The sequence below is a fragment of the Betta splendens genome, chromosome 3, assembly GCF_900634795.4.
Source record: "Betta splendens chromosome 3, fBetSpl5.4, whole genome shotgun sequence".
Classification (NCBI taxonomy): domain Eukaryota; kingdom Metazoa; phylum Chordata; class Actinopteri; order Anabantiformes; family Osphronemidae; genus Betta; species Betta splendens.
The window spans coordinates 12421775-12447114 of record NC_040883.2 but is presented as its reverse complement, the minus strand read 5'-3'; the positions used below and the strand labels follow the sequence as shown (position 1 = coordinate 12447114).

At 42.7% G+C, this 25340-nt stretch overlaps 4 protein-coding genes across 4 annotated transcripts; all 4 read left to right on the top strand.

Annotated features, from left to right (window-relative positions):
• The first annotated feature begins 179 nt into the window (after positions 1–179).
• LOC114852344 (globoside alpha-1,3-N-acetylgalactosaminyltransferase 1-like) lies at positions 180–7445 on the top strand. The gene is made up of 11 exons (XM_029144670.3): positions 180–392; positions 1697–1741; positions 1862–1987; positions 2354–2386; positions 2806–2940; positions 3039–3147; positions 3276–3389; positions 5892–6008; positions 6385–6515; positions 6746–6823; positions 6903–7445. Exons 1-11 carry the CDS (start codon positions 334–336, stop codon positions 7048–7050), a joined length of 1095 nt encoding a protein of 364 aa, XP_029000503.1. The 5' UTR covers positions 180–333; the 3' UTR covers positions 7051–7445.
• A 2241-nt stretch (positions 7446–9686) lies between these two features.
• On the top strand, positions 9687–13014 carry mpc1 (mitochondrial pyruvate carrier 1). The gene is made up of 5 exons (XM_029145151.3): positions 9687–9878; positions 10971–10974; positions 11093–11189; positions 11774–11906; positions 12157–13014. Exons 1-5 carry the CDS (start codon positions 9808–9810, stop codon positions 12179–12181), a joined length of 330 nt encoding a protein of 109 aa, XP_029000984.1. The 5' UTR covers positions 9687–9807; the 3' UTR covers positions 12182–13014.
• A 694-nt stretch (positions 13015–13708) lies between these two features.
• Positions 13709–17922, top strand: kifbp (kinesin family binding protein). Its single transcript, XM_029145194.3, has 13 exons — positions 13709–14181; positions 14479–14577; positions 14754–14833; positions 15039–15097; positions 15241–15365; positions 15452–15545; positions 15687–15799; positions 15898–16047; positions 16138–16212; positions 16356–16518; positions 16623–16797; positions 16873–17058; positions 17178–17922. Exons 1-13 carry the CDS (start codon positions 13744–13746, stop codon positions 17314–17316), a joined length of 1896 nt encoding a protein of 631 aa, XP_029001027.1. The 5' UTR covers positions 13709–13743; the 3' UTR covers positions 17317–17922.
• A 2814-nt stretch (positions 17923–20736) lies between these two features.
• srgn (serglycin) lies at positions 20737–25115 on the top strand. The gene is made up of 4 exons (XM_041070026.2): positions 20737–20897; positions 21915–22056; positions 24138–24355; positions 24430–25115. Exons 1-4 carry the CDS (start codon positions 20843–20845, stop codon positions 24513–24515), a joined length of 501 nt encoding a protein of 166 aa, XP_040925960.1. The 5' UTR covers positions 20737–20842; the 3' UTR covers positions 24516–25115.
• Positions 25116–25340: the final 225 nt, after the last annotated feature.

Below are 25340 nucleotides of genomic sequence, written 5' to 3'. Positions count from 1 at the left end.
AATGGTGCCAAGATGCGGCGTTTGAAGCTGCACTACTGGTTTTGTTATGCCTACATTGCCCCTGTGCCCCTTATCACCCTGACAACCTGTGTCAGTTTATCACAGCAACGCATCCTGCAGGGCCTCGTTGCACTGTGTGTGGTGTTGTGCATCACTATATGTGTGATGCACAACACTGCCCCCCTTCCCCCACCTAACTTTCTTGCCTGTGCTACACTGTACTTCCTCCCCTTGCAGAAGTAGCGGCTGTGGAGTCAGGAGTACGTTCTGCTCTGTTATGTTGGTTTACTGAGCTCAGTTCTGTTCAATTTGGATAAGAGCCAGAAATCTGATATGTCAAGCTACATTTCAAGGAGCCATATTTTAGTTTTTGTTTTTTTTCTCATTTTGGGGTAAGTCTTTTATTTGCAATATCAAATAGTTTAAATGGATAACTTATTTTTAAGCTCTCTTCCTTATTATCCTCATTTTCCAGAGGTGAAGCTTCAAAGGAAAGAAGATCTTAGACGCATAGGTTGTGTTTCATAAGTATTATTACACTATTCATGTGTTAGAATTTAGCTCAAATTAGGTTTACTTACCTCACTATTAAATATAAGACACAACTTTGTTACAACTGTATGTTACAGAAGGAAGTGCACTTTAAACCCCATCATGACTTCAAGGTCAATATACTAATTTTATTTGCGCAGTGAAACTGTTTTATTACTGCGTCACATGGCGACTCTGATGTCCTGAGTAAATCATCGTAGTCAGAAACAGCTCGTTCTCCTTCAGCCTGTCGTAAACAGAAGCTCGTTATCGTACTTTATTATCAGGAGAGTCCTGACTAGTGACATTTAAGAAATTAAGTTGAAAGACACACTTATGTTTCACAAATGTCTTGTTTTTATGTAAACACATTTGAGTCCACCACCCCCCCATTAAACACGAGTGAAACTCAAACAGGAACCAAGCAAAGGGCTCACCCTTCTGAGAAACCACGTCTGCTCTGTCATCAAAACGGTATAAAAGTCGCAAACGGTTCCAGCGAGATGGAAACAAACTACAACTGGACCCGTGTGCCTGTGGCACCGGTCGTGAAGCAGCACAGCATGTAGATGTGCCTACTGTTTGTACTGATGAATGAGTGAGTGCGTGTTCATGAGACGGTGAGGAAGGACCGACGACATTCGGACTGCTGCACGAGGCGCATTACGTGCTACAGAACGACAGGGTTCACATGAACTGAACGACGACAGTAAAGACTGCTGAGCCATACAGCTGTAAAGCTTCAATACTTAACAGAGGAGACTGAAGAACGCTGCGTTGAGCTGCACAGAACCACTGATCAGAATTCATTCTATTACGAGATCATTCTGCAATTTTAGAATAAATGTTCTGGTTTTATTTGTTTAGTTAAGTGTGGGTGAACGTGTCGCTGTTACTTCTTTATACGAGTCACACAAAATTTCTGGGTTAATTACAAATAATTACAAAGGCATTAAATCAGAAATGTATTATCATTATTTTAAACCTAATATGAACTAACTGAGGCCTTCAGCAGAGAGTCTGCCAAACAGAACTTCCTCTGCTTCCTCTGGTGCCGCCGAGACGTTGAGCTTGTTAGAAAAAAAAAAGGAATAAGGGAAAGTAAAACCCTAACTTCCATCGTGTTCACTGTGTCATCTCTGATTAACGCACTGTTTCTCCACAGGGCGGTTTACGTCTGGTTGCCAGGATGTGAGACATTCTGCCAAAGGTAACGTTCCTGTCACATGGATGTTCCTGTTGAACAACATGTTTAACTAAATACTACAACTGCAATTTTAACATTATTATTATTTCAAATCTTACCACTAAATACTGTTGTCTCTTTAAGGTTTGGCAAGGTGTGTAATGATGAACCAAAACTGGAACCAAAGGTGGCAGGAGTAGAGAAAACGAAATGCACAGAAAACGTGGAGTGGAAAAAGTGGAGGATCCAAGACCTACAACATCCACCTGGGTAAGAGTTTGCCTTTCTTTCTGTTGACATACAGACATTTATTCAAACAAAGCTTTAGATTCACATGTCTCGTCGCTACCGTTACGACCTTTATCTAGATGTAAAACAGTCACCCATAATGTTTGAATCATTCACCCATAACATTCCAATCAGAGTATGTGAATATTTGTTTACATTAAAATGACCATTAGCTGAATGCTGCTGGGACGGTCACACTGCAGCTCCTCCACCCAGCACCAATAATCATCACATGCAGTGTCCAGTATTTTTTCCTTTTGTCTTTGTCTTGAATGATGTTATTGTTATATTTATAGCTCTGCTCTGCTCTGCTCTCGTGACGTCTGGTTGTGATCTGCTCTTTTCTAGATTAAGATACGATCAGCCAAGCACACAGAAAGGGTAAGGCTTAAAATAATTATGTCAAACATGCATTAGAAAATGTTGGATGTTAAGGAAAGTCTTTAAAGAGATTATGACGTCATCTCGTTTTGTGGCTAATACTGGATTTTTAAAAGACAGGAGATAATTTAGACAGTATTTATTTAAAACATTTCATCACATACTCAAACAATGTTTTTTTTATTATTTTTTGTTACCTGACACACTCTTGAATTCCTGTTTTATTAAGACATTGCTGCAGCTGGAGCAGCTGCTCTGTTCACCTGACACGCACACGCTTTAACACACGTCCCATTGTTTTAAAGGTTAAACAAGGCCTCGGATCCTGAACCTTTTCTCGGCCAAGTTTTTTCCGTAGGTAAAACGTTTACAGATAGTTACTTATAAAAATCACTGAGGACACTCTTCATTCTCCTCAGACGCACTGATGTGAACTCAGTGACCAACTGGAACGCTCCCCTGGTTTGGGAGGGAACCTTTGACCCTGTGGTTATTGATGCGATCTATAAGAAAATGGACCCACGTGTGGCTGTGGTGGTGTTTGCCGTTGGCAAGTATGTGCACAGGACACTGACTAGAGCAGATGCTTTTCATTTATTGCATAGTAATAATAGAATGTTAGGCTTCTAACTTTTCCTTTTCATCTGAACAGATACACCCGCTTCCTGAAGGCCTTCCTGGAGTCAGGTGAAAAGTTCTTTCTTGTTGACTTCAGGGTCACGTACTACATCTTCACAGACAATGAAAAAGACGTTCCCTCAGTGAGTGGCTGTTTCTGTGACAGGAGTCAGTCCGCTCCTGACGCAGAGCGAGCACATCCCCACACACTTAGAAACGCTGCGGCTATGGCTGGTCCACTTCACTGCTATTTCCTCATCTGACCGCTCAGGTAAAGATGGGTGCAGGCCGGAGGATCTCGGTTGTGACTGTCCCCAGTGCGAACCGCTGGCAGGACGTGGTGCTCGGGAGGATGAAGTGGGCCACGGCCACTATCGACAAGCAGGTGAACGTGACGAAATATCTGGTTCATATGTTTGAAGCGTGAAAGCCTTTCCTGATAAACGCAGTTTAAATAAGCAGGAGGGTTCACGCTTTACTCACTAAAGGGACATAGAAGTTAAATGTGGTCTGTGAGAGCATTGAGTGTTATTTTGTTCTTTATGCCCAGCAGGCATTTCAACGTTGAGACGTTATGGTTGAATGACCATTGGATTATATTTAGATTTTGAAAGGTGAATCAACATTGATGGGGTAACGTTATTTCAATGTTGCATTATGGTCAAACGTCAACATTACATTTATGCAGATTTATGGGCGTTCATCAACGTTGCATTAACGCTGATCTATGGTCGTTCATCAACGTTACATTTACGTTGATTTATGGTCTTTTACCAACGTGATTTATGTTTTTTTATCAACCTTGCATTTATGTTGATGTATGGTTTTTTATCAACCTTACATTTTTGTACAATTAACTGTTGGTTTTGAAAGATGAGAAACATGGCTGTGATCCAACCTGTGAGTGAGCAGACTCAGACCCAGAGACTGGCTGCAGAACACGCAATATTTATTGCTGGAGTTCAGAGGTGAAATGGGACCTATAGAAGCTCAGATCAGGAACTAAGGAGTCCAAAGAGGAGAGGAGCTGCCAGGAGTCTTGGTCAGGTGTTGGAGCCGATGGAGAGGAGGAGGCAGAGATGTTGTCAGGGGTTAATCCGTTAGCGGTGGATCTAAATGAGGAATGAGATGGAATTAGTAATTGAGAAATCCCCAAATTGGAGCCTATAGTGTTGATACTGACTGGTCAGGTAGCATGACGATGTGGACGCTCTAGTGTCCATATGCCGCCTGGTTAATGAGCCGTGGTGATTGCTCCTTATTTTCTTTTGTCATCCACCAAAATCCACCAATGTTCACTGTCAAACTACAACATACAACGCAACGTACGCAGCGTAACTAAGCATTTATCGAAAGAAAAAAACACAAGCAACGAACGACAGGAAACAAAGATAAAATAATCATACCTCACTGTCTGCACACACACAAGTGGGAATGGAAGACTGCGGTCAAGTGAGCCGTCGTTCGTTCATCCGTCGTTCAGCCAGCCGCGCTTCAGAAACGTCTTGCGCCCGTATTACGCGCTTTACAGCAGAGCACAAAACACGCTCGTCGCGACTTCCTCTTTTCATAGCGACACGTCTGGTCTGTTCAAAATATGGAAAACTACGAAACAAAATATTGCATATATAGAAAAACTGTCGCCTAATAAAGATCTGTGTACTTTACTGTAAAATTAAGTATTTATTAGTATTTAAAACTACCATGTCATACTGTAAAACCTTTATAATTAATAACTTAACTTTGGTGCATAGTTCCAGGCTCAGACCCCTTTCCCCCTGATCTACTAGAGGTGTACTATCACCACACAAAGATCTGTGTATTTTTACTGTATAGTTTAGGATTTAGCAGTAATTGAAAGTACTATGTCATACTGTAATACAGTCAACTTTGATGATTAATAACTTGACTTTGGTGCATAGTTCCAGGCCCAGACCACTTTCCCCTTGTTCTACTAGAGGTGTACTATCACCACACAAAGATCTGTGTATTTTTACTGTATAGTTTAGGATTTATTACTCTTCAAAACTACCAGGCCATACTGTAACTGTATGGGCCGAATAGTCAACTTTAATTATCAATAACTAGACTTTGGTGCATAGTTCCAGGCTCAGACCACTTTCTGCTATTTCTGCTAGATGTGTACTATCACAAAAATGTAAAGATAACATTTAAGTCAGGTAAATATATCATCACCAATATTGCAGCTCACACTGTCATTGACATTGACTATGGGCGAGAGGCAGAGTACACCCTGGACGGGTCGCCAGTCCATCGCAGGGCTACAAACAAGAACCAAACCTGAAAATCACATTACACCACAAACACTTGACGAAACAGCGCCACCTGGCTGCTTGAAGACAAAGTGAACAGAAACGCTTAAGTTCTATCTTTGTTCCACCACCACCTGACCTCTCTGGTGTATATGTGTTCATTGCTTTCCATACATTTGATGAAGTAGTATCACAAGTTGTAATGGCAGGATCTAAGGACAAAAATCAAAACACACATTTGGATTGTTTTCATAAATTCTGCATATTTAAAACACGTAAGTTTTTTTGTTGCCTTTTTACAACCATTAGGTATTTTGTCAAACTTTTTACAACCGTTAGCATCAAACATTGTTTCAACGTTTCCTCAATGCCACAGAAACAACAACACCATTTCAACCCTAGATCAACATTGATTTATCAGTCTTTGTCACCCTTTTTACAACCATTAGCATTAGCGTTCTTTCAATGTTACATCGACGTCACATTGACGACTGACATTATTTTAACCCTATTTTAACATTGAAGGCCGGTTGAGTGCCCGCTGGGTGCCTTTGATCAGTGTATTCTATTCAAATTTCTACGTTTACTCATTCTACCGTATTTCATGCTTTCAGATCCGCAATGAAACCGACTACCTGTTCATGATGGACATCGACAGTGTCTTCCACAACCGCTTTGGGGCCGAGTCGCTCAGCCAGCTCTCTGCTGTGCTTCACCGAGGCTACTACAAGGTTCACTGTGGTTGCTCTGAGTGACCAGATAATCCTGAAGTGTGATACAGATCAGACATAATGTTAATGAAGTATAAGGCTACTAACTAGAAACCACTGAAGGTGCAGAGGCAGGAAGTGTCCATATCCTCCTCATCATCTTCAACCTCTTTACACAGTGCATCTGCACCAAGAACAGCTGTTTTCCATTTGCTTAGATCTGATTATTTAATATAGGTTGATATTTATAGTTACACTAATTTTCACACCTTAACATGTTTTTACATATGCAAAGAATGTAAATCATGGGTGCATCATTTGTTTGCAGAGCATACGCCACTGATGTGGCAGCTGCAGCGTCTTACTCTTGTTCTTTATTCCTCCCTTTCTTGCTTAGACGGGAAGAAAGGAGTTTCCTTATGAGCGTCGGCGAGAGTCCACTGCATATATACCTTATGAAGAAGGAGATTACTACTACACTGCTGCCGTGTGGGGCGGATACCTGGAGGACATGTACAAGCTAGTCAAGTAAACAAAATCAAACAATACCTTTCAATAAAAGAATAATGCTGTATTGTGTGCGTCACAGCTGGTAAAAGCGGAACAAATTATGACGTCCTCACATTTGATGGCCTCTGTCTGTTTTCTTTATACAATAATAACTTCCTGGTTCTGGTTTATGATTACTTTCATGTAAATTAAAATAGAAAACTTAAACTGGAATCTCACAACAGTGTGTTTCGCTTTGATCCCATCAGATACTGTTACGAGCAGTCACAGGTGGACGCTGAGAATCACATTGAGGCTGTGTGGCAGGAAGAGAGTCACCTCAACAAGTACTGAGTCACAGCTCATCCCCATTCTATCATTTCTGACAACATCTCAGCCATATCTCACCCGTGTCTCTGTCCTCAGGTACCTGCTCTACAACAAACCCACTAAGGTGCTGTCTCCAGAGTATCTGTGGTCCGATTATGATAAAATACCATCAGACATTAAAGTGGTCAGGATCTCACAGCTGGTCAAGAACTATGCCGAGGTTCGACCTAACGGTGGACACTGATGCCGAGTCAACTCTGGTTCAATCTTAAGTCAAACTTTACATACACAGTGTTTGGTGAGGATAGAGTGTTTTGTGACATTTGACTTCTAGGCTTTCTTCTTATTTATTGTGCATTCACTGGCCATATTAATAGCTACTTCTGTAGAGTCTAATCCCACACAGCAATTAATTCAACTTGTACGAGGTCATCATATCTCAGTTATTAAGTTTTGGATGTTTTGGAAGCTCGCTATCACTATTGTCACAGTCAATGTTTGTAGTTCAGGTTTTCAGTCAGTTTCTGTATTGGGTTAGATTAGACTATACAGGTGTACCTACTGTAATAAAGTACTGGTCAATGATGCACAGTCATGTCTGTGGCCTAGGATGTACAAATAAAATTTTCTTTGTCTTCAGTAGTCTCTACTGTCGCCTAGTGAACAAACTGATGCAGCATTTAAGGATTATGTTCAATCAATAGATAAATACAAACCATAAAGAAATACACAACAAAACCCAAATGAAGAAATAAATCAACCATAAGCAAAATATTAAATGGGGGGTAAATATATATATATAATATATATATATATATATATATAGCTATATATATATATATATATATATATATAGATATATATATATATATATATATATATATATATATATATATATATATATATATCTATATATATATATATATATATATATATATATATATACAGGTATATATACCTGTCCGACCCGATCCCCTGCTGCACGGGGAGGCCCGCAAGAGCTGGAGAACCTGCACGGGGAGCCCCGCGGGGACAGGAGGATCGTAGATCGACGGGTCGGAGTATTCGACTCTTGTCCGACCGAAAAGGGTCGGAGCATTTGCTACAGTCCGACCGAAAAGGGTCGGAGCATTTGCTACAGTCCGACCGAAAAGGGTCGGAGCATTTGCTAGGCTCCGCCCAGCGGCTGCAGTATATAAGGTCTAACCAGGAACTGGATGGGTCACACTGCACAATGACTTCCTTGACTATGCTGGTTCTGTTTGGGCTGATATCATCAGCCAGTTCCGCCTGTTTCTTGCACGCAGGATACAACATCACATGTCTTCGAGCAGCACCCAGACCCACAGTATATGTGCCTGAACTGAACGTGTTGCCAGACATCGACACATCTAAACACAGAGTCCCAGAAGACAATAAACACAAGAAAGAATGTATGTTGACAGAAACATGTACAATGAAATACTTCTGGAACTGATGATTTAACTAAAACTAATTGTCTTTATTTTCAGTGGAGGACATTATGAAGAGGGTGCAGGAAATGAACAATAACTGGAACCATTATTACAGAGGCAACGGAAGCTGTGCCATCTGTGTCGGCTGGATGCTCCTGCCATGTGTCATATTCTCCTTGTTATAACAGTTTGCTCTAGCATGTGACATCTCACTTTATATCTCTTCCATGCCACACACATGATGTGCCATAGCACTCCAAATAATTGTGATCATGCACTACATAAATCCTTGCCTGTAAATTTTAGATCTGCTAGTCACTCTTGTGACATCTCTTGACTTGTAAACTTACTGAGCTTTGTAATAAAACGTTTGACAAACATCATGACGCTTACTGTTCACCTAACGTGAAGACAATTCTCACCGATTTCCCCCTGATCAGTAAAGTGCCTGCCATGTTAGGCAGTAGCCTACCCTTAACCCTTGCTATTCTTACTCTAGAAGATGTAGTTTCTTTTTATTCATTTTGCAGCCAGCTCATAGTCACAGACCACAAAAGACTTTGAGGTTTGTATCTATTTATTTTTTTTGTAAAGCATACAACACACATTTGCATTACACACCGGACCAAACTGCAGCCTTGCAGCCATCCAAAATATCACGCAGTTCGTCTTCTGTCACATCGGCAGCCAAGCTTCGCCACGTAGAGTTGGCCAGAAACTGTCTAGCTGTTAGTCTGTCTTCAGCCTGCATTCTCAATAGACTAAAGATTACATCGGCCACCAATTTGTCCATGACAGTCCTGGGTACACGTGTCATTCGATTCTTGGTTACGGCGCCTCCATCTTCCTCAGCTACCTGTCCTTTTTTGGTCGGACAGGTAGCAAATGCTCCGACCCTTTTCAGTCGGACAGGTAGCAAATGCTCCGACCCTTTTACGGTCGGACAGGTAGCAAATGCTGGTAGCAGCAAAACCAACCGCCACCTGTGGGGGCCATAATCTCACAATAAGCAATAGGGTATAATAAATAAAATAAAAACACATTTTTTGTAATTCTTACGAAAGTACACTGACTGCGTGTCAATTTACAGACAGTAATGTGCATAATGTGTTTTTCCAAAATCTTTTGTGTTTCTCAAAATTGTTAAAGTGAGTGACACACTGTCAAAGCAGTTGCTGAATTATCCTATCTTAGTTCACCTGTTTACAACGAATTACTATTACATGCAACCTGTATCACCCTGATCTGCCTTATTTTCAAAATGTGCCACCTGCAGTTAAACCACAGCTCCGCCGGTAAAGCTCAGTAACTCTGGTGACATATTGTGTTTTTAAGTCTGTCACTGTTGTCGATGTGTAACACCAGTGGTGGCCTGTAGGGGGCAGCAGCGCGTCTTCGCGGCGTCCATTCCGCCGCACATCTAATCAGAAGAAGAAGCGCTAACGTTGTAGAAATTTGACCGTCCTCTAAGCAGCGTTTCCAGTCGCCCTTCAACACGAACAGGCTCCTCTTCTTCCCCAAAACAGACGCCAGCCTAGAAATTAAAAATGGCAGCGACGATTGCAAGGAAAGCTATTGACCACCTGAAGAGCAAAGAGTTCAGAGACTATTTGATGAGGTACGCTTTACAAGCGCCAGGCTAAATTCCTTTATTAGCATGCATGCTAATGTGGTAACTAGCCGGGTGACTAGTTACAGTCAGGTAACGTTAGCTTAGCTAATGTTTAATAGTTGTCGGTGTAATTAATTGTCAATGTATGCGCACACATTTTAAAATAATATGAACAGTGAGCATTCCAACCATGTCTGACATGTGTGTTTAGTTTTTGCACCGCTGGTTGTCAAGGACATAGATTGTGCTTTGAGCGTCAGTAGCGCCGAGTTAGCAAAGGTAGGCGTTACTAGTTACTCCAGTTTTTTGGGTTTTACCAGGAATACGCAGCAGCGCACCAGACTAACTAGCTTTTATGTTTTCCAACCAAATTGTCTGGAAAGAAATTAATTTAACCGTGAGCTACAACTCTCTGATTTTCTGAGCCTCTGTGTTTGGGTCCTAAGCTTTGAAGTTATCAGATTTCGTTCAGTGACACCTACAAGCGGGGAGAGAAACCACGGCTATTGCCTAACATGTTTGTCAGGATGAGCGTTAATGTGTACCTGATGTGTGCGCCAGTCACAGATTAGCTAAGTACGTCTGAAAATGTCCTCAAGTGATGCAAGCCGCCATCTTTGTTTACATTTGTCAAAAGGTAAACAGCAGGCTATCTCTGGGTCAGTTCAAGAGCTTTGTCTAAAATGTTCAAAATACAACTGAAAGTCCAGAAAATGCACCACTATTATGATCAGACACCTAATTGGCAGCATATGCTTGTTTTATTTGGCACTGACAAAACAAAACTGTTTTAGGTTCAGCATGTTGTTGCAACTAGTAGTTAATCAATAAAAAACGTTTATCAGCTTAAGTTGAATATTGTTGCTGTCAACTCACTAAATGTTTTGTCAATCACATTATTTGTATTTGAATGTAGTAATGGGAAGATAAAGTCATGTTGCACACCTTGATTTGTGCATCTTTTTTATTTGTGAGTTGACTGAAATTAACCTGTGATCTTGTTTCAGGTTGCATTTACTGCTGTGACCTGTTTCAAATCACTATCACTTATCTGTTTCATGTTTTTTTTCCTTCCATGTGTTCCTGAATGGAAAACAGCACGGTACGTCCTTCTCCTCTATCAGTGCATCTCTTCTTAGTGTGTTTGTGTCTTTTTATTAGTGACTGCTGTTTTTTCATTCTCTTTTAATCAATATGTTCTTATGTTTGTATATTTACAGCATTTCTGGGGTCCTGTAGCAAACTGGGGTCTTCCTATAGCCGCTATCTCAGATATGAAGAAAAGCCCTGAAATTATCAGTGGCAGGATGACCTTTGGTAAAGCACGTACACCGACAAACATACAAACGTCAGCCTACTCCCATCATTTTAATAACTAAAGATGACTAAAAACACACAGCATTCCCTGTGATGCTTTTGTTTGTTTGTGATTCTCTGGGAGAGCTTTTAAACTGGTCTTGAAATAATAGATACCCGTTTGTTTCCCACCACTTCTAAATCTATAGGATAAATTGTAGTTGTTGATATACAGTGGGTACGAAAAGTATTTAGACCCCCTTAAATTTTTTACTCTCCAGTTCTGTCAGGCCACTTTTAAGTCTCTCCAAAGATGCTCAGTTGGGTTTAAATCAGGGCTTTGACTGGGCTATTCAATATTACAGTCACAATATTCAATATTTTAGGGGGCTTAGGGTCAATGTCTTGTTGGAAGGTGAACCTTCAGCCCAGTCTCAGGTCCTGAGCACTCTTTAGAAAGTTTTCGGCCATCCCTGTACTTCATCTTTTCCTTGATTGCAACCAGTCGTCCTGTCAATGCAGCTTTTTCTGTCAGTATGGGGTGCTATGTGTATATTAAGGGAAGTGTTCAGAATAAGGGTTTTGTTTGCTCTTGTGTATTTCAGCTCTGTGCTGCTATTCACTGCTCTTCATGAGATTCGCTTACAAGGTTCAACCACGCAACTGGCTACTGTTTGCTTGCCACTTGACCAATGAGTCAGCACAGTTAGTCCAAGCCAGTCGTCTCATCAAATACAAGTAAGTTATATTCTATAATATTCTGACATTTTATTTTTGTTAATTGACAGATATTGTTTGTACTACGTGCTGTGAAGTCAAGCTTTATGTATAGCCCCCATGATTTCTGACTTTTCAGTGTTTCACTAATCACTTTAGCATCACCCTCAGACGTTAGGGTTTCAATTTAGGAAAAGTATTTTCTATTTACTTAAAATTGCTGAATGTAGGTCATGGAATTAACAAAGTCGTTTTACTTTGACTGTTTCAGAATGGAAAAGAAGACAGAATCTTAGTGGCAAAGTAAATCAGCTACAGAGTTGGACACTTTGCTGCTACATCAGCCACCAGTCCTCTAAACCTGGATGTAAAAGCCCATACATCTATACATTTTAAATAATGATTAATAAACAGGACACGTACACAATTTTTTTACACTCATTATCATGGATTAGCTTCATGAAGTTTCAGGAAAAAGCCTAAAAAAAGACCTAGAAAACATTAGTACACATTTGTCTTTTTTTTAACTTTTACTATGTCCAACATGACACAAAGCAAATTAATGTGTGTGAATGTTCACTCAATGACAAACCTGACTGTTGCCTTGCACACTGACTTCACAGGCTGTTTCACTTTAGGATCAGCAAATATCTTTGTCTCCTCACCTCAGTCAGCAGCATTAATATTTTTATTACTCACCAACTTGCTATGAACTGAAACTTGTGTTAATTATATTTTATAGAGAATTAAGCCTAACTGACATCAGTCTGAATGGCTAAACATATGGACACCACCACTTAAATGCAGGGCTAAGCTGTCTGGCTGCAAGATAATACGCAGTACAGTAAAGTCAAAGTGCATTTATATATTACGACTGTACAGGGGAAGTCATACATTCTGTGTCTGTTGTTTTTGTAGTAAAGTTGCCTCCATTGTAAATGAGTATAATTAGGCTGAGACTGTAAATGTTACAATCCCACATGACTGGGCAAGACAAGCTGTTTCTGTCAGTGCTGACAAACTGTTTGCTGTAAAGAGTCATTTTTAATAATTTATTGCAACTTTCCGGGTTATTGTTTTGGTTTTCTGGCTTTGCTAAAATAAACAGATTACAACCAGCACAAACACAGCTCAGCGCGTGAGTGGCTTTTTAGTTTTGATGAAGTTCATAAATACAAGCCATGAACTGGTAGTGTTCATATGTGATTTGCATTTTCTAATTTTATGACAAAAACCAGATTAAGACTGAAATGTGTATTCAGTCTATCACTGTTTTAGTGTAGTAATTAAGTATTACAAGACATAGACATTGGCAAAACCAATGATAACAATATTATCCACAAAGTATAAAATACTATATATATATATATATATATATATATATATATATATATATATATATATATATATATATATATATATATATATATATATATATATATATATATATATATATATATATATATATATATGCATAATATTTTAATATTTTTATATATATATAATATATATGCATAATATTTGTAGCATCTGCCATTTAAATTGAATCTGCAAAAAAATGTGGCCTTATACAGCTGTCAGAACAATGCAGAGAGATTAAGTTAACTAGAATTATGGAGGAACATAAACCTAAACATGATTAAATTGCATGTACACAATTCTGTTAGCATTTGGTTTAATTTGTTTTTTTAAATTCCACAAGTACTGGTTTTGCACCAGAACTCAGACCGGGATTTTCATTCCTGAAGGAAATGTAATTAGTTGAAGTGACTAATTGCGTCCAGCAGGTGGCAGAAATTCAATGAACGAGACTTAATTATTGACAAGGAAAAAAAAAACAAACGAAGAAAAATCCAACATGGCGGCCGCCCACAGTCATGAGTGGAGGGCTGTGTGCGAAAAATTCACCAACGCCCAAACCCTTACAGATGTCGAATCACGAAATGACCCCGAAAACGACCCGTTCCGCTCCAAGTACAAGGCCCGGGAGCTTCTCAGAGAGATCTACTGCTCGCTCAAGAGCTTCGAAGCGGGCGAAGGCGAGGAGGAGAGCGGCGGGCAGCCGACGGAGCGGCCGCTGGACGGGCAGAGGGAGGACGGGCTCGCCCGCCTCAGCGGCGACTCGCCCGCCGGGCTGCGGGCCGCCAAGCTGGGGGCTGTGGAGTACTACCTGGGCGTGAACCACGTCGACACAGAGGAGCTGTCGGCCGGACAGGAGCACCTGACGAACTGCATGAAGCTGCTGGACAGATGCGGCGTGTCGTCGCAGAACGTGTCGCTGTTCATCCATGTCAGGGTAACGGCGGCTGGTGGCTAGCGCGAATGATGCTAAGGGCTTCGTCCTACAGGAGTTAGCGTGGAGACGTATCCCAAATGTGCAGTTGAAAGATGTTGCGGCTAGTTTAATCACTATATCAGCATTTACTGACATTCGCTGCTAGCAGCTTCATTAGCGTTTTATTGTCCATTTAGACACGTGACTATTTTAAGACGGGGCTTGAAATGAACACCGCTCAATAGACAATATATTTAATTAGAGTCGGGATCAAGTGATAAGGCGATGGTCGTCACATGCTGTTGCTTGTGTTGTCAGAACCAGTTGGGCATCCTGTGGGCTGGACGGGAGGAGATGGAAACGGCTCAGGGGTATTTGGAAACAGCAGAGTCCATCTACAAAGACTATATGAAGGAGGTACACGTGGTTCCCTGCCTCTGCATTACGCCTAAAATGTGCTCACGTTGCCAAATAAAGCACAATGCATTTTACAGGAGCAAGGCTCCAGCTTCACTGTAGTTTATAATTACGTTGGTCAAACCCTTTCCATCTGCTGTTGCATCTGCCATGCTTGATGTGTTTTTGTTTCATAGGACGGGAGCCCTCCCACCGATATGACAGAGTACTTCACCACTGAGGAGAACCTGCTGACACATCAGGAGAGGACCAAGAGGTAAACGCTGATGTTCAGCAGCGTAGTCTGAGCCCTTTAATCCTGGACTCTGCTCTCGAGTTCAATTCCTATTAACAGTAAAACACATTATGCATTAAGGGCATCGAAATCACAACTGTGTCCTACTTGCAACTTATTTTTCAAGAGCGAGCTAATGTGATTGTTGAATATACTGTATGCTAAAGGAATCCTCTCTTTCTACCAGGTTTGAATTGGCCTACACACATACAATGTACTACCTTGCTCAAGTCTATAAAAACCTTGGTAAGTCTGGACTTATTTAGTAGCGGTAACAGCTCTACGTATATCCTCGGAGCTTCTAGTCGGATGGAAGCAAAGTTCTGGTGGTTGTAATGTGTGTGTGTGTCTGGTGATTGCTGTATTAACTGTAGGGTTTTGTCTTCCAGAGCAGACTGAGCGTGCTGCCACCTACTGTCAGAGCACCCTGCAGAGACAGCTACAGTTAAATCAGTTCAGTCCAATGGAATGGGCTCTGAACGCTGCTACGCTGTCACAGTATTACATTACTAAGGTCAGGCTTAGATTCATGTACGCCGTCATTTTTAGTGCATCGTCAAACATTTTAAACTGTTTTATAGCATCCCTTTTGTTTTGTAGGGCAGATACATGGAAGGAAGGCATTGCCTCTCAGCAGCTACTGTAGTATCAGGCTTGGCAGGAGAGGTTCCTTCTGAGGCTGCAGCACGGGAAAGTAAGTCTCCACCTTTAGCACATGCCCTAATAAAGTACACACACTGAAGTTATGTTTTCTGTGATGCACCATTTTTTAGTCAGAGAACACCTGTGAGCAGAATATTTCTACAACCTTGTTTTTTCATTGTGTGTGGTCCAGGTGAGACGGAAAGCGAGCGCAGAGAACAGCTTAGACAGAAGAGAGCAGAAATTGCAAGATGTTGGATCAAGTACTGTCGGAACCTCCTGCAGGATGCGAGGAAGCTGCTGGAGGTCAAGCATAATGATGACGATTGAATCTGCTTGTGTGTCAGCCTAAGCTGATTATGACCTTGAGCTGCGTGTTAAAACAAGCCTGTGCGTCTGATCAGGACAACATCGGGGAGCTTGATACCGATCGTCAGGAAGAGCTGAAGAGAGAGAGAAGGCGAGACGAAGAGGAGGAAGAGAAGGGCAGGAAGGGCGCTGTACTGTTTGGCTCGGAGGACACGTTCGACTCAATCGCTTCAGTGGAAGAGAAGGTCTGTGTGAGCAGAGCTGCAGCAATACCTGTGTTCATTTGGAGCACTATTGGTTTCCACAGTCATTCATTTTGCTTTTCTTTATTTTAGGTGCTCTGTTTGTACCCGCTGGATTTTACAGAGGCCAGAGCTGTGTTTCTGGTGGGACAGAATTATGTCACACAGGTACCCACAAACACAAACTTAAAGTCACAGGAAAAGGTTATGCACAGCTTCACTGATAAACACATCTGTGTAGTGTTGGTGATTGGCCAATCTGTAAAAGTTCACTTCGGAGTCGAAACCCATTTTTACTTATTGTCTAACAGGCCAAGGAGTACTACCTGATGGATGGATATGTTACGGACCACATAGAGATCTTGCAGGACCACAGCGCTCTGTTCAGGGCTCTGGCTTTCTTTGAGGAGGACTTGGAGCGACGTTGTAAAATGCACAAACGAAGAGTTGACATGCTGGAGCCGATCTGCAACGGTACCGAGCTGAAGGCGTGCAGTCTTCCCTCTCTGAACATTTCACGAGATACGATGCAGTGCACAATAATTAGACCTGGCTTGTGTCACTCTCTGTTTCTCTAGACTTGAATTCCCAGTACTATCTGTTGATCCGCAGACAGCTGATGTTCGAGTTGGCTGAGACCTACAGTGAAATGATGGACCTGAAACTGTCTGTGGCCAACAGACAGGCAGAAACAGAGTCACTAGATAACCACACCATAAAGAAATTTAACCATCTCTGCTCCGCCTCAGTCAAGTGAGTAACTGTAGACGTGCAGTCCTGTGTGAGTTTGTGCATCTACATCAGTCTGCGTCCTGCTCTGCTCTGTAGATACTTCCAGATGTTCCTAGACTCCTTGTGTTCCCCTGATGGGAAGTTTCCAGAGCACCTGGAGGAGGATGTCCTCAGACCCGCTCTGGTGGCCCGCTTCAGGGTGGCTCGGCTACAGAACCGGCTGATAAGCTCAATACCCTCTGTTCAGCTGGAAAACCTCAACAAGTCTCTGGAAAACTACAAGTACGTAGTACTTTCCATTTACAGTTGTTGTAACAAACGCAAAAGGTTCTCCAGAACCTTGACGCTGCCAGAACTAGGGCTAACTCACCACTGGTCACTGTCATCCTCCTCCTGTCTAGGTACGTGGTAGAATACTGTGAGAGCCATGCTGCAGCTGCACCCGTCGTGGAGACGGAGCTGGAGCTGAGTAAGGAGATGGTCGGCCTGCTCCCGCTTAAAATTAACCGGATCAAAGCAAAGATGGCTGCAAACAACTGAGGGAAGCTGCTGTTCAGGGCGTCGCCAACACACACACCACATGAGCATTCTCTGTACCATAGAATTTATTGTTTACCTACTCTTAATCTAGATCATCTGTTCAGATAAAAGTCATTCTTTGTAGGTTCATTGCTCACAGATCTGATGCTGCACCAAGTAACCCTACGTCCTGGAGGCAGACATGTACATAACACTTCTATGTTTCATTTTATTTAACTTTTCAGGAGACTGGTTTAATAAAGGATTGTTTATCATGTTGGTTCTTATTTAACAGCGCTTTATGTTCTGTGAAGCACACTAACGTTCTGTTTTCTCAGCTTTTTATCACTGATGGTAAAAGTGATGTTAAGGTTGACTGTAATCATGTTTAGTTTAAATAAACAGTAAAAAGGTCCAGTTTATTGTAATGAGCTATTTAATGCCTATTGTGTGAGCTGTCAGTTCTGAACCACCACTAGTCCAGTAAACATGATTATGTGCATGATGCTAACTGTATCCCCTTCACTCTGTGTTCTCTTCCTGTCTCTGGAAATCATTTCCTGTTTCTGTGCAGCGGATACTGTACGTAGTGATAATGAAGAAATTAAAATACACAAAGTAGTAAAAGTGTTTTTTCTTTTTTAAAGCTGTGTAAAATGTTTTCTCTGCTTGGCTGCAGGTCCCTGAGTAACAGGCCTCCCAACTTCATTCCAACTATTAAACTTCTTAATCCAAAGAAACGTCTCAGTGTGAGTCCATTAAACAGGCTGTTACTGTTTGATGACGTCCTTAAACAGTGACAGTCGTGTTCATGTTTCTGCGTTGCTGTGACGGTACGATGGCACATTGATCAGTTCGGGAAAGGTTGTGTCAATATCGGATCCACCTGCATGTGTCATGAGAGCGTTCACACCTTTTGTTAAACGTGTGAGTTCGCCCCACGCTACATACACTACTTCCTGTTAAGGCGTCACAGGAGGTGCATCATTGTCTATGTCTGATGTTGTTCCTCTGCGTTTGAGCTGATTCCAGTTCTAATTTGTGAACTCTATTCTTAACAGCTGACACGAATACATTGCATCACTGCTGCTCTTCAGAGCCGTGTGTTCGTTAGTCAGGAACAGCTGGGAGGTTACTGATAAACTCCTTCCAAATGAAGGCGTAGAAACATGAAGCAACAGTGATACTAATAAGCACAAGTCGTCCAAGTAATCCTTGCTGTTTATTTTGCATTTTGTTTGTCTTCGTTCCACCAAACTCACCAAACACGCGTTCTCTGGAAATGATGGAAATGCTGATTTAGCAGTTTTACAGTTCAGAAGACGTTTGTCAAACCTCTGACAGGAACGCGGAGGCGTCGCTTTAGAAACCGAGCTGAATCAGCGTTTTCCTACTAAATAACTATTACATTAGTGATATTAGTCATTGTTCTGCATTTCTCTCCAAGCCATCCAGGGCTTTTCCAAGTTACTGCTTTGACTGCCATTAACTGTAGGTTCTAATTTCTAAATAGTTCTACTGGTGTTTTATTATTAATACAGACACTGTGGGCGGTGGAGGATAAAAGCTTGAGCGCTGTGCAGAAAAGAGCAGCGTCAAACGGAGACGTCCTGCCTGTAATAATGTGAGCAAAAGAACAAACGTGCTTTGTAAATAGGTTGTGGCCATCGCGTCACATCCTGAGGCAACGTGATAGTGGTGGTGCCACTTCCTGCAGCGTGGCACCAGAGTCTCCTCTCCTCTCCTCTCCCCTTCCCTCCGTCACAGTGAAGAACTGCTCGCACACGCGCACGGCGTGGCCTCCTGACCCCGTGACCTCCGCGTCCACAGACGCCCCATCGCGCGTCCCCACGGCGACGGCATCTTCGCACACGCCTGTTTGAAATCCACCCTGATGTGCGTTTCTGACACAGCAGCCTCACCCGTTTCACATTAATGCAGCACATTGTGGTGGTGCAGCTCTTCCTGACTCCACCGGACCCACGGAACCGTTCTGCAGGCGTCGGGTGCTGGTGTGGCTTTGCGTCTCACACAGATGTTATCAGCTGAGTTCCTCTCATGACTTGTAACCTATAAAGGCGAAACGTGCCACTGCAGCAACAAGAACATCACAGGTGCAGCTTCGCACTGAAATCAGGCTGGTGTTTCTGTTGCCCTTCACATTTCACACTGTGTGAGTTTCTGCTTAAGTTCTGTTAATCTGTCTATGACTCACACCAAGTGCTGCTTCATTTATAAACTGAATAACTAATTGGATTTTCTTTCTCATGATAACACAACGACATGGTGATTTAAAAATAAATCAAAGGGTCTCTTTTGATTTGTTTTGCTTTCTTTGCGAATCCATGTGATCCCACATTAAACTCATGACACTCTGTGGTATAACACACGAAACACGTCACGAGCCAACGGAGACCGCTGTTTACCTAGAAGCCTTGTTCTCCTAATCAAAGTGGGATTTTTGCAACAGTATGCAATACTTCATCACACGCTTTCAACAGGCACTGAGTCACTCTTCCACATCGGTTCCTCTTCCAGCTCCCAGACACAGTCTGTTCAGTCATGTGTGGATTTAGTCCGGTGAACACGCTACATGTGACGCCAGCATCCAGGCCGTGGCAGGTGTCAACGCGCTGTAATGAACCCACAGATAAACAGAATCGCTCCTCTTTATAACCCATACGTCCAAATGTAACAACACACTGACACAGATACACAAAAGCTGTATACACTCACACTCAGCAGCAGTGGTGCCAGCAAACAGGTCAGGTTGATTCACGCCAAAAGGCTTTTTTTAAGGTACATCTATTTTACTCTACCTGCACTTCATCTAATAGTTAATAAATTATTTGATTACTAATGAATAATAGTAAAGTTTATTTTTGAGTGTGTGTGTTTGATCAGAGGAAGCAGATTATGTGCAGATGATCTGATTCTACTGTGTTCTAACGTGGTAGTGACTGTGTGCGCTGTTAGGTGGGGTCCAGCCCCCGGATCGCACGTTATTATAAGACACATGGTACTTGTTACTGTAGCACATTGCTGTTGAACTGTGGTCTTAGCATTTCTGAGTCAGACCGTTATGAGACTTGTGAAGTTGCGCCACCGCCAAGCGTTAAAGGCTAAAAGCTCAGCGCATCTTCACCTCTGCGTGATTTGCGCCGAAATGAACCGACTTCGTAAAAAGATAAGCTGTGAAAGATGCGATCGCCCCCTTATCTCAGCACAACATGAACCCGCAGCCAATTAAGAGACAAATCTACTCTCCCCGATCAGAAATGATGAGTATTTGGGCATTTCCTCAACTCAAGCGCGTAGTTACGCAAACCTCGACCCGGTATCTGATGTTTGTGGCGACTAATGCGAAACTTTCCACTGAGGATGTTCTGCACTTTCTACTCTAGACGGTTTGAGGAAATCGTGACGCAGTCGCGGAGGGGCCGAGCTCTGGAGGGAGGTTTGCAGTCACATCAGGCAGAGGAGCTTCACTTTGGAAAGACGTGCCTTTTATTTTCTACTGGTGTCGATTGAGAAAACACGTTTGAGCATGAAGCTGATTCTTTTGCTCGTCCTCTCCTGTCTGGCATTACATAACGCAAAGGGTAAGTCGGAACATGACTACAAAATACACTTTAAACTGTTGTTATGGAGATACAAGGCCTATTACACTTCGTATGACTTTATTCATACTTGTTTTAGAAAGAAGTAGTGGAATAAAGTCCCCCCACAGCCCCAAACTGGCAACCCGGGGGCCGCCGGAGGTTTCAGATTGACAAACCTAATTGTTCCGCTTTCTCGGTAATTGGTTCTGTGTCCGCGCAGACGTTTACTGTAACTGACGGGATGTGACTCACTCTGTCGCCAGGTTTCCCATTAATCCATCATCCGTCGACACTTTGACACAATTCGACAGCCCCGCGTCCTGAAAGGTGTTGTGATGAAGGCATGGAAACCCCGACGCAGTGGTTGAGATTCAGGAGGAGTTGAGGCGTTTCAGTTTCCGACTGCGCTTCGTTTTCACGCTGGGGCGCGTGGAAAGGGGGCTTTTTGGAACAGACACTGGTATTTTTAAGCGAAGGTCCGCCAGAGACCAAAAGCTTAAGTTTTAAGTTTAAGCTTTTACAAACCAGATGATGCCGTGGTTGAGTTCCAGGTCACTACAACACGTAGCTGCTGCGTAGACACGTTGAAGATGTGTGAAATGAAGAACTGACAGGGCCTCAGTGCGCTGGACTTCATCTGTTCCTGGAGTAATTCAGTTCAGGTTTAGCTTAAATCCACATTTCATTTTATTATAGGACTCGCGCATGAAGAACGTGCTCATTTTGCTGGATTCGTGAGTCTTAAACGCACCGTGACTGAGTCTGAGTCTTTACCAATGTTCTGTTCGGGATATCGGTGGAAATGGGTTGTTTTTAGCATCAGATAAGGCAGTAATGCAGTTAATTCCTTTACTTTACTTTACTTTACTTCACTTCACTTTTCTTCACTTTACCCTGTTGCAGAATAATGTTGTAATCCCCTGAAACACCCTAAACAGGGAAACACTAAGTGTCGCGCTGAACTATTCCAGATGTCACTCAAGACACATGTTGCATAAAGGCGTTCTGTCTCCACAGGAGCGCCCACGACTGGCAGGTACATGTTGGTCAAATGCAGCCCCAAAGACACCAACGCCAACTGCGTGACCTACCGAAGTTCTGAGATAGCGCTGACCCCAGACCTGCCCACCCAGCTGCCTGCTTCCAGCGCAAAGCACCTGTGAGTACTGGCAGTGAGAGGGTGCTGGTTGGGGATCGGGCCGGGATTTGCTCAGGGAGATGAAAAAGCGAAGCACATCTCTGTGGGAGCGTAGTATAACGCTGTCGGGTAAATGCAGATGTTAAATATAGAAATGCTGATTGCGCGTTGGAGCCGCCACCTTGGTGTGTGTATCTGTGTGTGTGTGTGTGTGTGTGTGTGTGTGTGTGTATTCATGTTGTTTGTCTGAGACAAAATATGTAAGTGTGAGGTTGGTGGCCAAGAAAAGCCATAATAGGAGTCAACGTGGAAGATAAAGAAAGAAAGGAAAAGCCAGAGGGCAGGGAGGTCAGAGCTGGAAGAAGAAAGAGCTGCAGAGCCGGCGGCCTGCTGCACAGACGTGGGAGTACATGCAACATAAAGCAGCAGATGTTGGGCTTGGGCCAGATGTGCAGGTGTCGACCCGCAGTGCTTTGCAGCTTGGTGCGGCCACGGACCCGTCAGACCGGCCCGTGTTACAGCCACCGAGCCATTAATGTGCTCATACGGACCAGTCGGCGACAGGACGTGTGTTTATGGCAAATAGGTAATAGTCAAGGGAGGAATCACGCAGGTGGATGAGTAGGCTCAGACAGGAGGGTGCTGCTGGGTTCGACCAGTGTGAGACGAGCTGCTGCAGTTTCATAAGGATCTTCTGGAGAAACTTTAAATCGTATATTAACAGACTGAAAATTTACACGTTCAGCTTTCATGACTTTGATCTTCTAGTGAAATTACCAAACGTGTGCTGTAAATTTGATTATGGTCCTCAGTGTGTGTGAGTGTCGAGACAGAGTAGATCACAGATTTAGTCTTCGGCCTCAGTTTCCTCTTTAAAAACAGGAAATTTGTAGACAAGAATACTGCGACGCTGGTGCTGATCTCGAGGAGCGCAGACTTGACCTGAAACGCTCCTCATCGGTGTCACTGACGACACAGCGAGTCATTTTAGCAACCGTCATCAATGTTCATCCACCGAGTGTCAAACCGCCACCGCGTGATTTCATCTATGATCGTCGGGCTTCTGGAAACATGGTCAGGATTTACTCAAAAGCAGTAACGTTTGATTTGGAAGATCATCGTGATGAAAGGTGTTTTGTGACCGAGTCTTTGATTAACAGGCCGCTCACACTGAACAGGAAGCCTCAGGGAAGCTCGAGAGGAAATGGCTGCTGCTTCTGGTCTATTGTTTTGCATCTGCTTTGGTCTCGATTTCATCCGATACATTGTAGACGTCAGAAGGAAGCAGTAGCTGAGTATTTACGCCACTGTTTTCTGTTGAGAAATGAATTTGAACAACAGAAACTCTATTTGTCGATGTAGCTGGTGTCGTGTAGTCTTAACAAGCAGAGATCTGCTCATTGGGTCGGTTTCGGGCAGTTTTTCTATTTAAAGGCCACTGTCACAGTTTCTCTCTTAGGTTTTAGGTCATGAATGTATCAGGGAGCAGACTGTTGATAATTAATCACGAAAAGCCTCCACATTCTTAAATGAAGTCAGTGAAATGAGTGACCCCACCCTCAAATGTGTACGGACACTCCCGCCTTGAACCACGTGACATCATTCACACCATGTATTTATAACCTGTTGGTTTTAACACATCAGCCTCCTTCAGATACGCGTTGGTCAAACCCAAAACTTAAAACAAAAAAGAAACACCTGACGCCTTCAACATGGTTTAACACGGCGTGCGTAGGAAGCAGATGAGTGCTGAGTCTGAAACAAGAAGATCTGAAACACACACACATTCAGGAACTTCCGCGTTTTGAAGGACAAGGAATCACAGTAAATATGCTGTGAAGAACTGTCCACTTTATTAGGGACACCTGGACAGTGTCCTTCAATCCAACACAGCAACTTACACATTCATTCTTCCTTCACAGGGTTATAATTTAAGGTCTAAAACATGTTTGTAGTGGTACAGATTGTCTAGTAGGCAACATTTAGTTGTAGTTTGTTATTCAGTGAGATAAGCTGAGTGAACGTTTACTGATGTGAAGACGTTTGACAGTAGCTCTACTGCGTTTGACTCTTGCCCCATATCTGACTCTCATTGTTCCCAGAGAGGTGGTGCCTGTGCAGGATGAGCATCCAGACATGGAGGAGGGCGAGCTAGAGGCGAGAGAGGTCAGTGACGAGGGGGAGTCGCCTTACCCCCTGTATGAGTACGGTTCTGGTCTGGAAGGCTCCACAGACGAAGGCGGCTACTACGCCGATCAGGCTTTCGTCAACACTGGAAGTGACACGGGCTCCGGGGAGAGCAACATGGACCTGTTCAAAGGTAATTACAGCCGCTTGTGTGTGTCACGTTTACATCTCCCCCATATGGTCTCACCACCGTGGTTCTGTTTGCAGGAGAGGAAAAGAGCAGCTGGCCAGTGGCTGATGAGCCCAAGGCAGCAGAGGAGGACCTGATGGAAGACCACCTTCTGCAGATGTAGACTGGACACGCACACAGACACACACACAGCACGTTTTATGGCAATAATTGAAACCGTAAATTTAGTATTAGGTCGCCATCTAGTGGTGGGAAACTGCGGTTGCTCAGAGACTGGCCGAGCCCAAGTGTAGGTTTAATGTTGTTACTCATGAATAAAGCCAAAGGACAAGCAGCTGCCACCGGCTGCTCTGCACACGTAAACATTTCAATGGCATGTTAGTCGGCAGCGCCCTTTAATTGTGCTTTCTTGTGTAAAAATGTGGAAGTTGTAAAATGCTTATTAATATAAAACTTAAATGTGCTTTCAAATAAATGTAATTTCTGTGCAATAAGATGATGCCATCGTCTCGTGACGCATTTCTCTCTGCAGCTGTAGCTTCTTTAGGGAACATAAAAATACCTATTTATATTATTTGATCCCTTTGTATTGTACTTTGTGCCACATATTCAGGAGGACCATGCACCCTATATTGGCGCCTCTTGTCTGAACCCGCGTGAACTGGAACCTTACACACAATTATGCAAATGCAGTTCAACATAACCTGAGTTGTCCAATATGCATTGAATCACTTCAATGAATAAAGGATTTATAATAACAACATCTACTGGTATTTTTATGCTAATTATGTTTGGATGGATAAGGTTTTAATTTTAATTTCCACTTAGTATCAACATTAAAAATGATATAGAATATTAGACATTTAGATTGTTTTACCATTTTATTAAAAACAGAGATTCTGGATGATGCATCGTTTTAATATGAAGATCGTGAGCTTGTCCACCAGAGAGCACTGGTCCACAGCCTTTCAAGTGTAAACTGTTTAAC

What these genes read in the sequence shown, in the direction of transcription:
- LOC114852344 (XM_029144670.3), top strand. Translation starts at nt 334, where the DNA reads ATGTCAAGCTACATTTCAAGGAGCCATATTTTAGTTTTTGTTTTTTTT. An exon ending in CAGCCAAGCACACAGAAAGG is followed by an intron (nt 2,387 to 2,805) that starts GTAAGGCTTAAA and finishes CATTCTCCTCAG; the next exon opens with ACGCACTGATGTGAACTCAG. An exon ending in GACATGTACAAGCTAGTCAA is followed by an intron (nt 6,516 to 6,745) that starts GTAAACAAAATC and finishes TGATCCCATCAG; the next exon opens with ATACTGTTACGAGCAGTCAC.
- mpc1 (XM_029145151.3), top strand. Translation starts at nt 9,808, where the DNA reads ATGGCAGCGACGATTGCAAGGAAAGCTATTGACCACCTGAAGAGCAAA. An exon ending in CAGTGGCAGGATGACCTTTG is followed by an intron (nt 11,190 to 11,773) that starts GTAAAGCACGTA and finishes TGTGTATTTCAG; the next exon opens with CTCTGTGCTGCTATTCACTG. An exon ending in AGTCGTCTCATCAAATACAA is followed by an intron (nt 11,907 to 12,156) that starts GTAAGTTATATT and finishes TGACTGTTTCAG; the next exon opens with AATGGAAAAGAAGACAGAAT.
- kifbp (XM_029145194.3), top strand. Translation starts at nt 13,744, where the DNA reads ATGGCGGCCGCCCACAGTCATGAGTGGAGGGCTGTGTGCGAAAAATTC. An exon ending in ATGCGAGGAAGCTGCTGGAG is followed by an intron (nt 15,800 to 15,897) that starts GTCAAGCATAAT and finishes GCGTCTGATCAG; the next exon opens with GACAACATCGGGGAGCTTGA. An exon ending in GCTGGAGCCGATCTGCAACG is followed by an intron (nt 16,519 to 16,622) that starts GTACCGAGCTGA and finishes CTGTTTCTCTAG; the next exon opens with ACTTGAATTCCCAGTACTAT.
- srgn (XM_041070026.2), top strand. Translation starts at nt 20,843, where the DNA reads ATGAAGCTGATTCTTTTGCTCGTCCTCTCCTGTCTGGCATTACATAAC. An exon ending in GGCATTACATAACGCAAAGG is followed by an intron (nt 20,898 to 21,914) that starts GTAAGTCGGAAC and finishes CTGTCTCCACAG; the next exon opens with GAGCGCCCACGACTGGCAGG. An exon ending in GCTTCCAGCGCAAAGCACCT is followed by an intron (nt 22,057 to 24,137) that starts GTGAGTACTGGC and finishes CATTGTTCCCAG; the next exon opens with AGAGGTGGTGCCTGTGCAGG.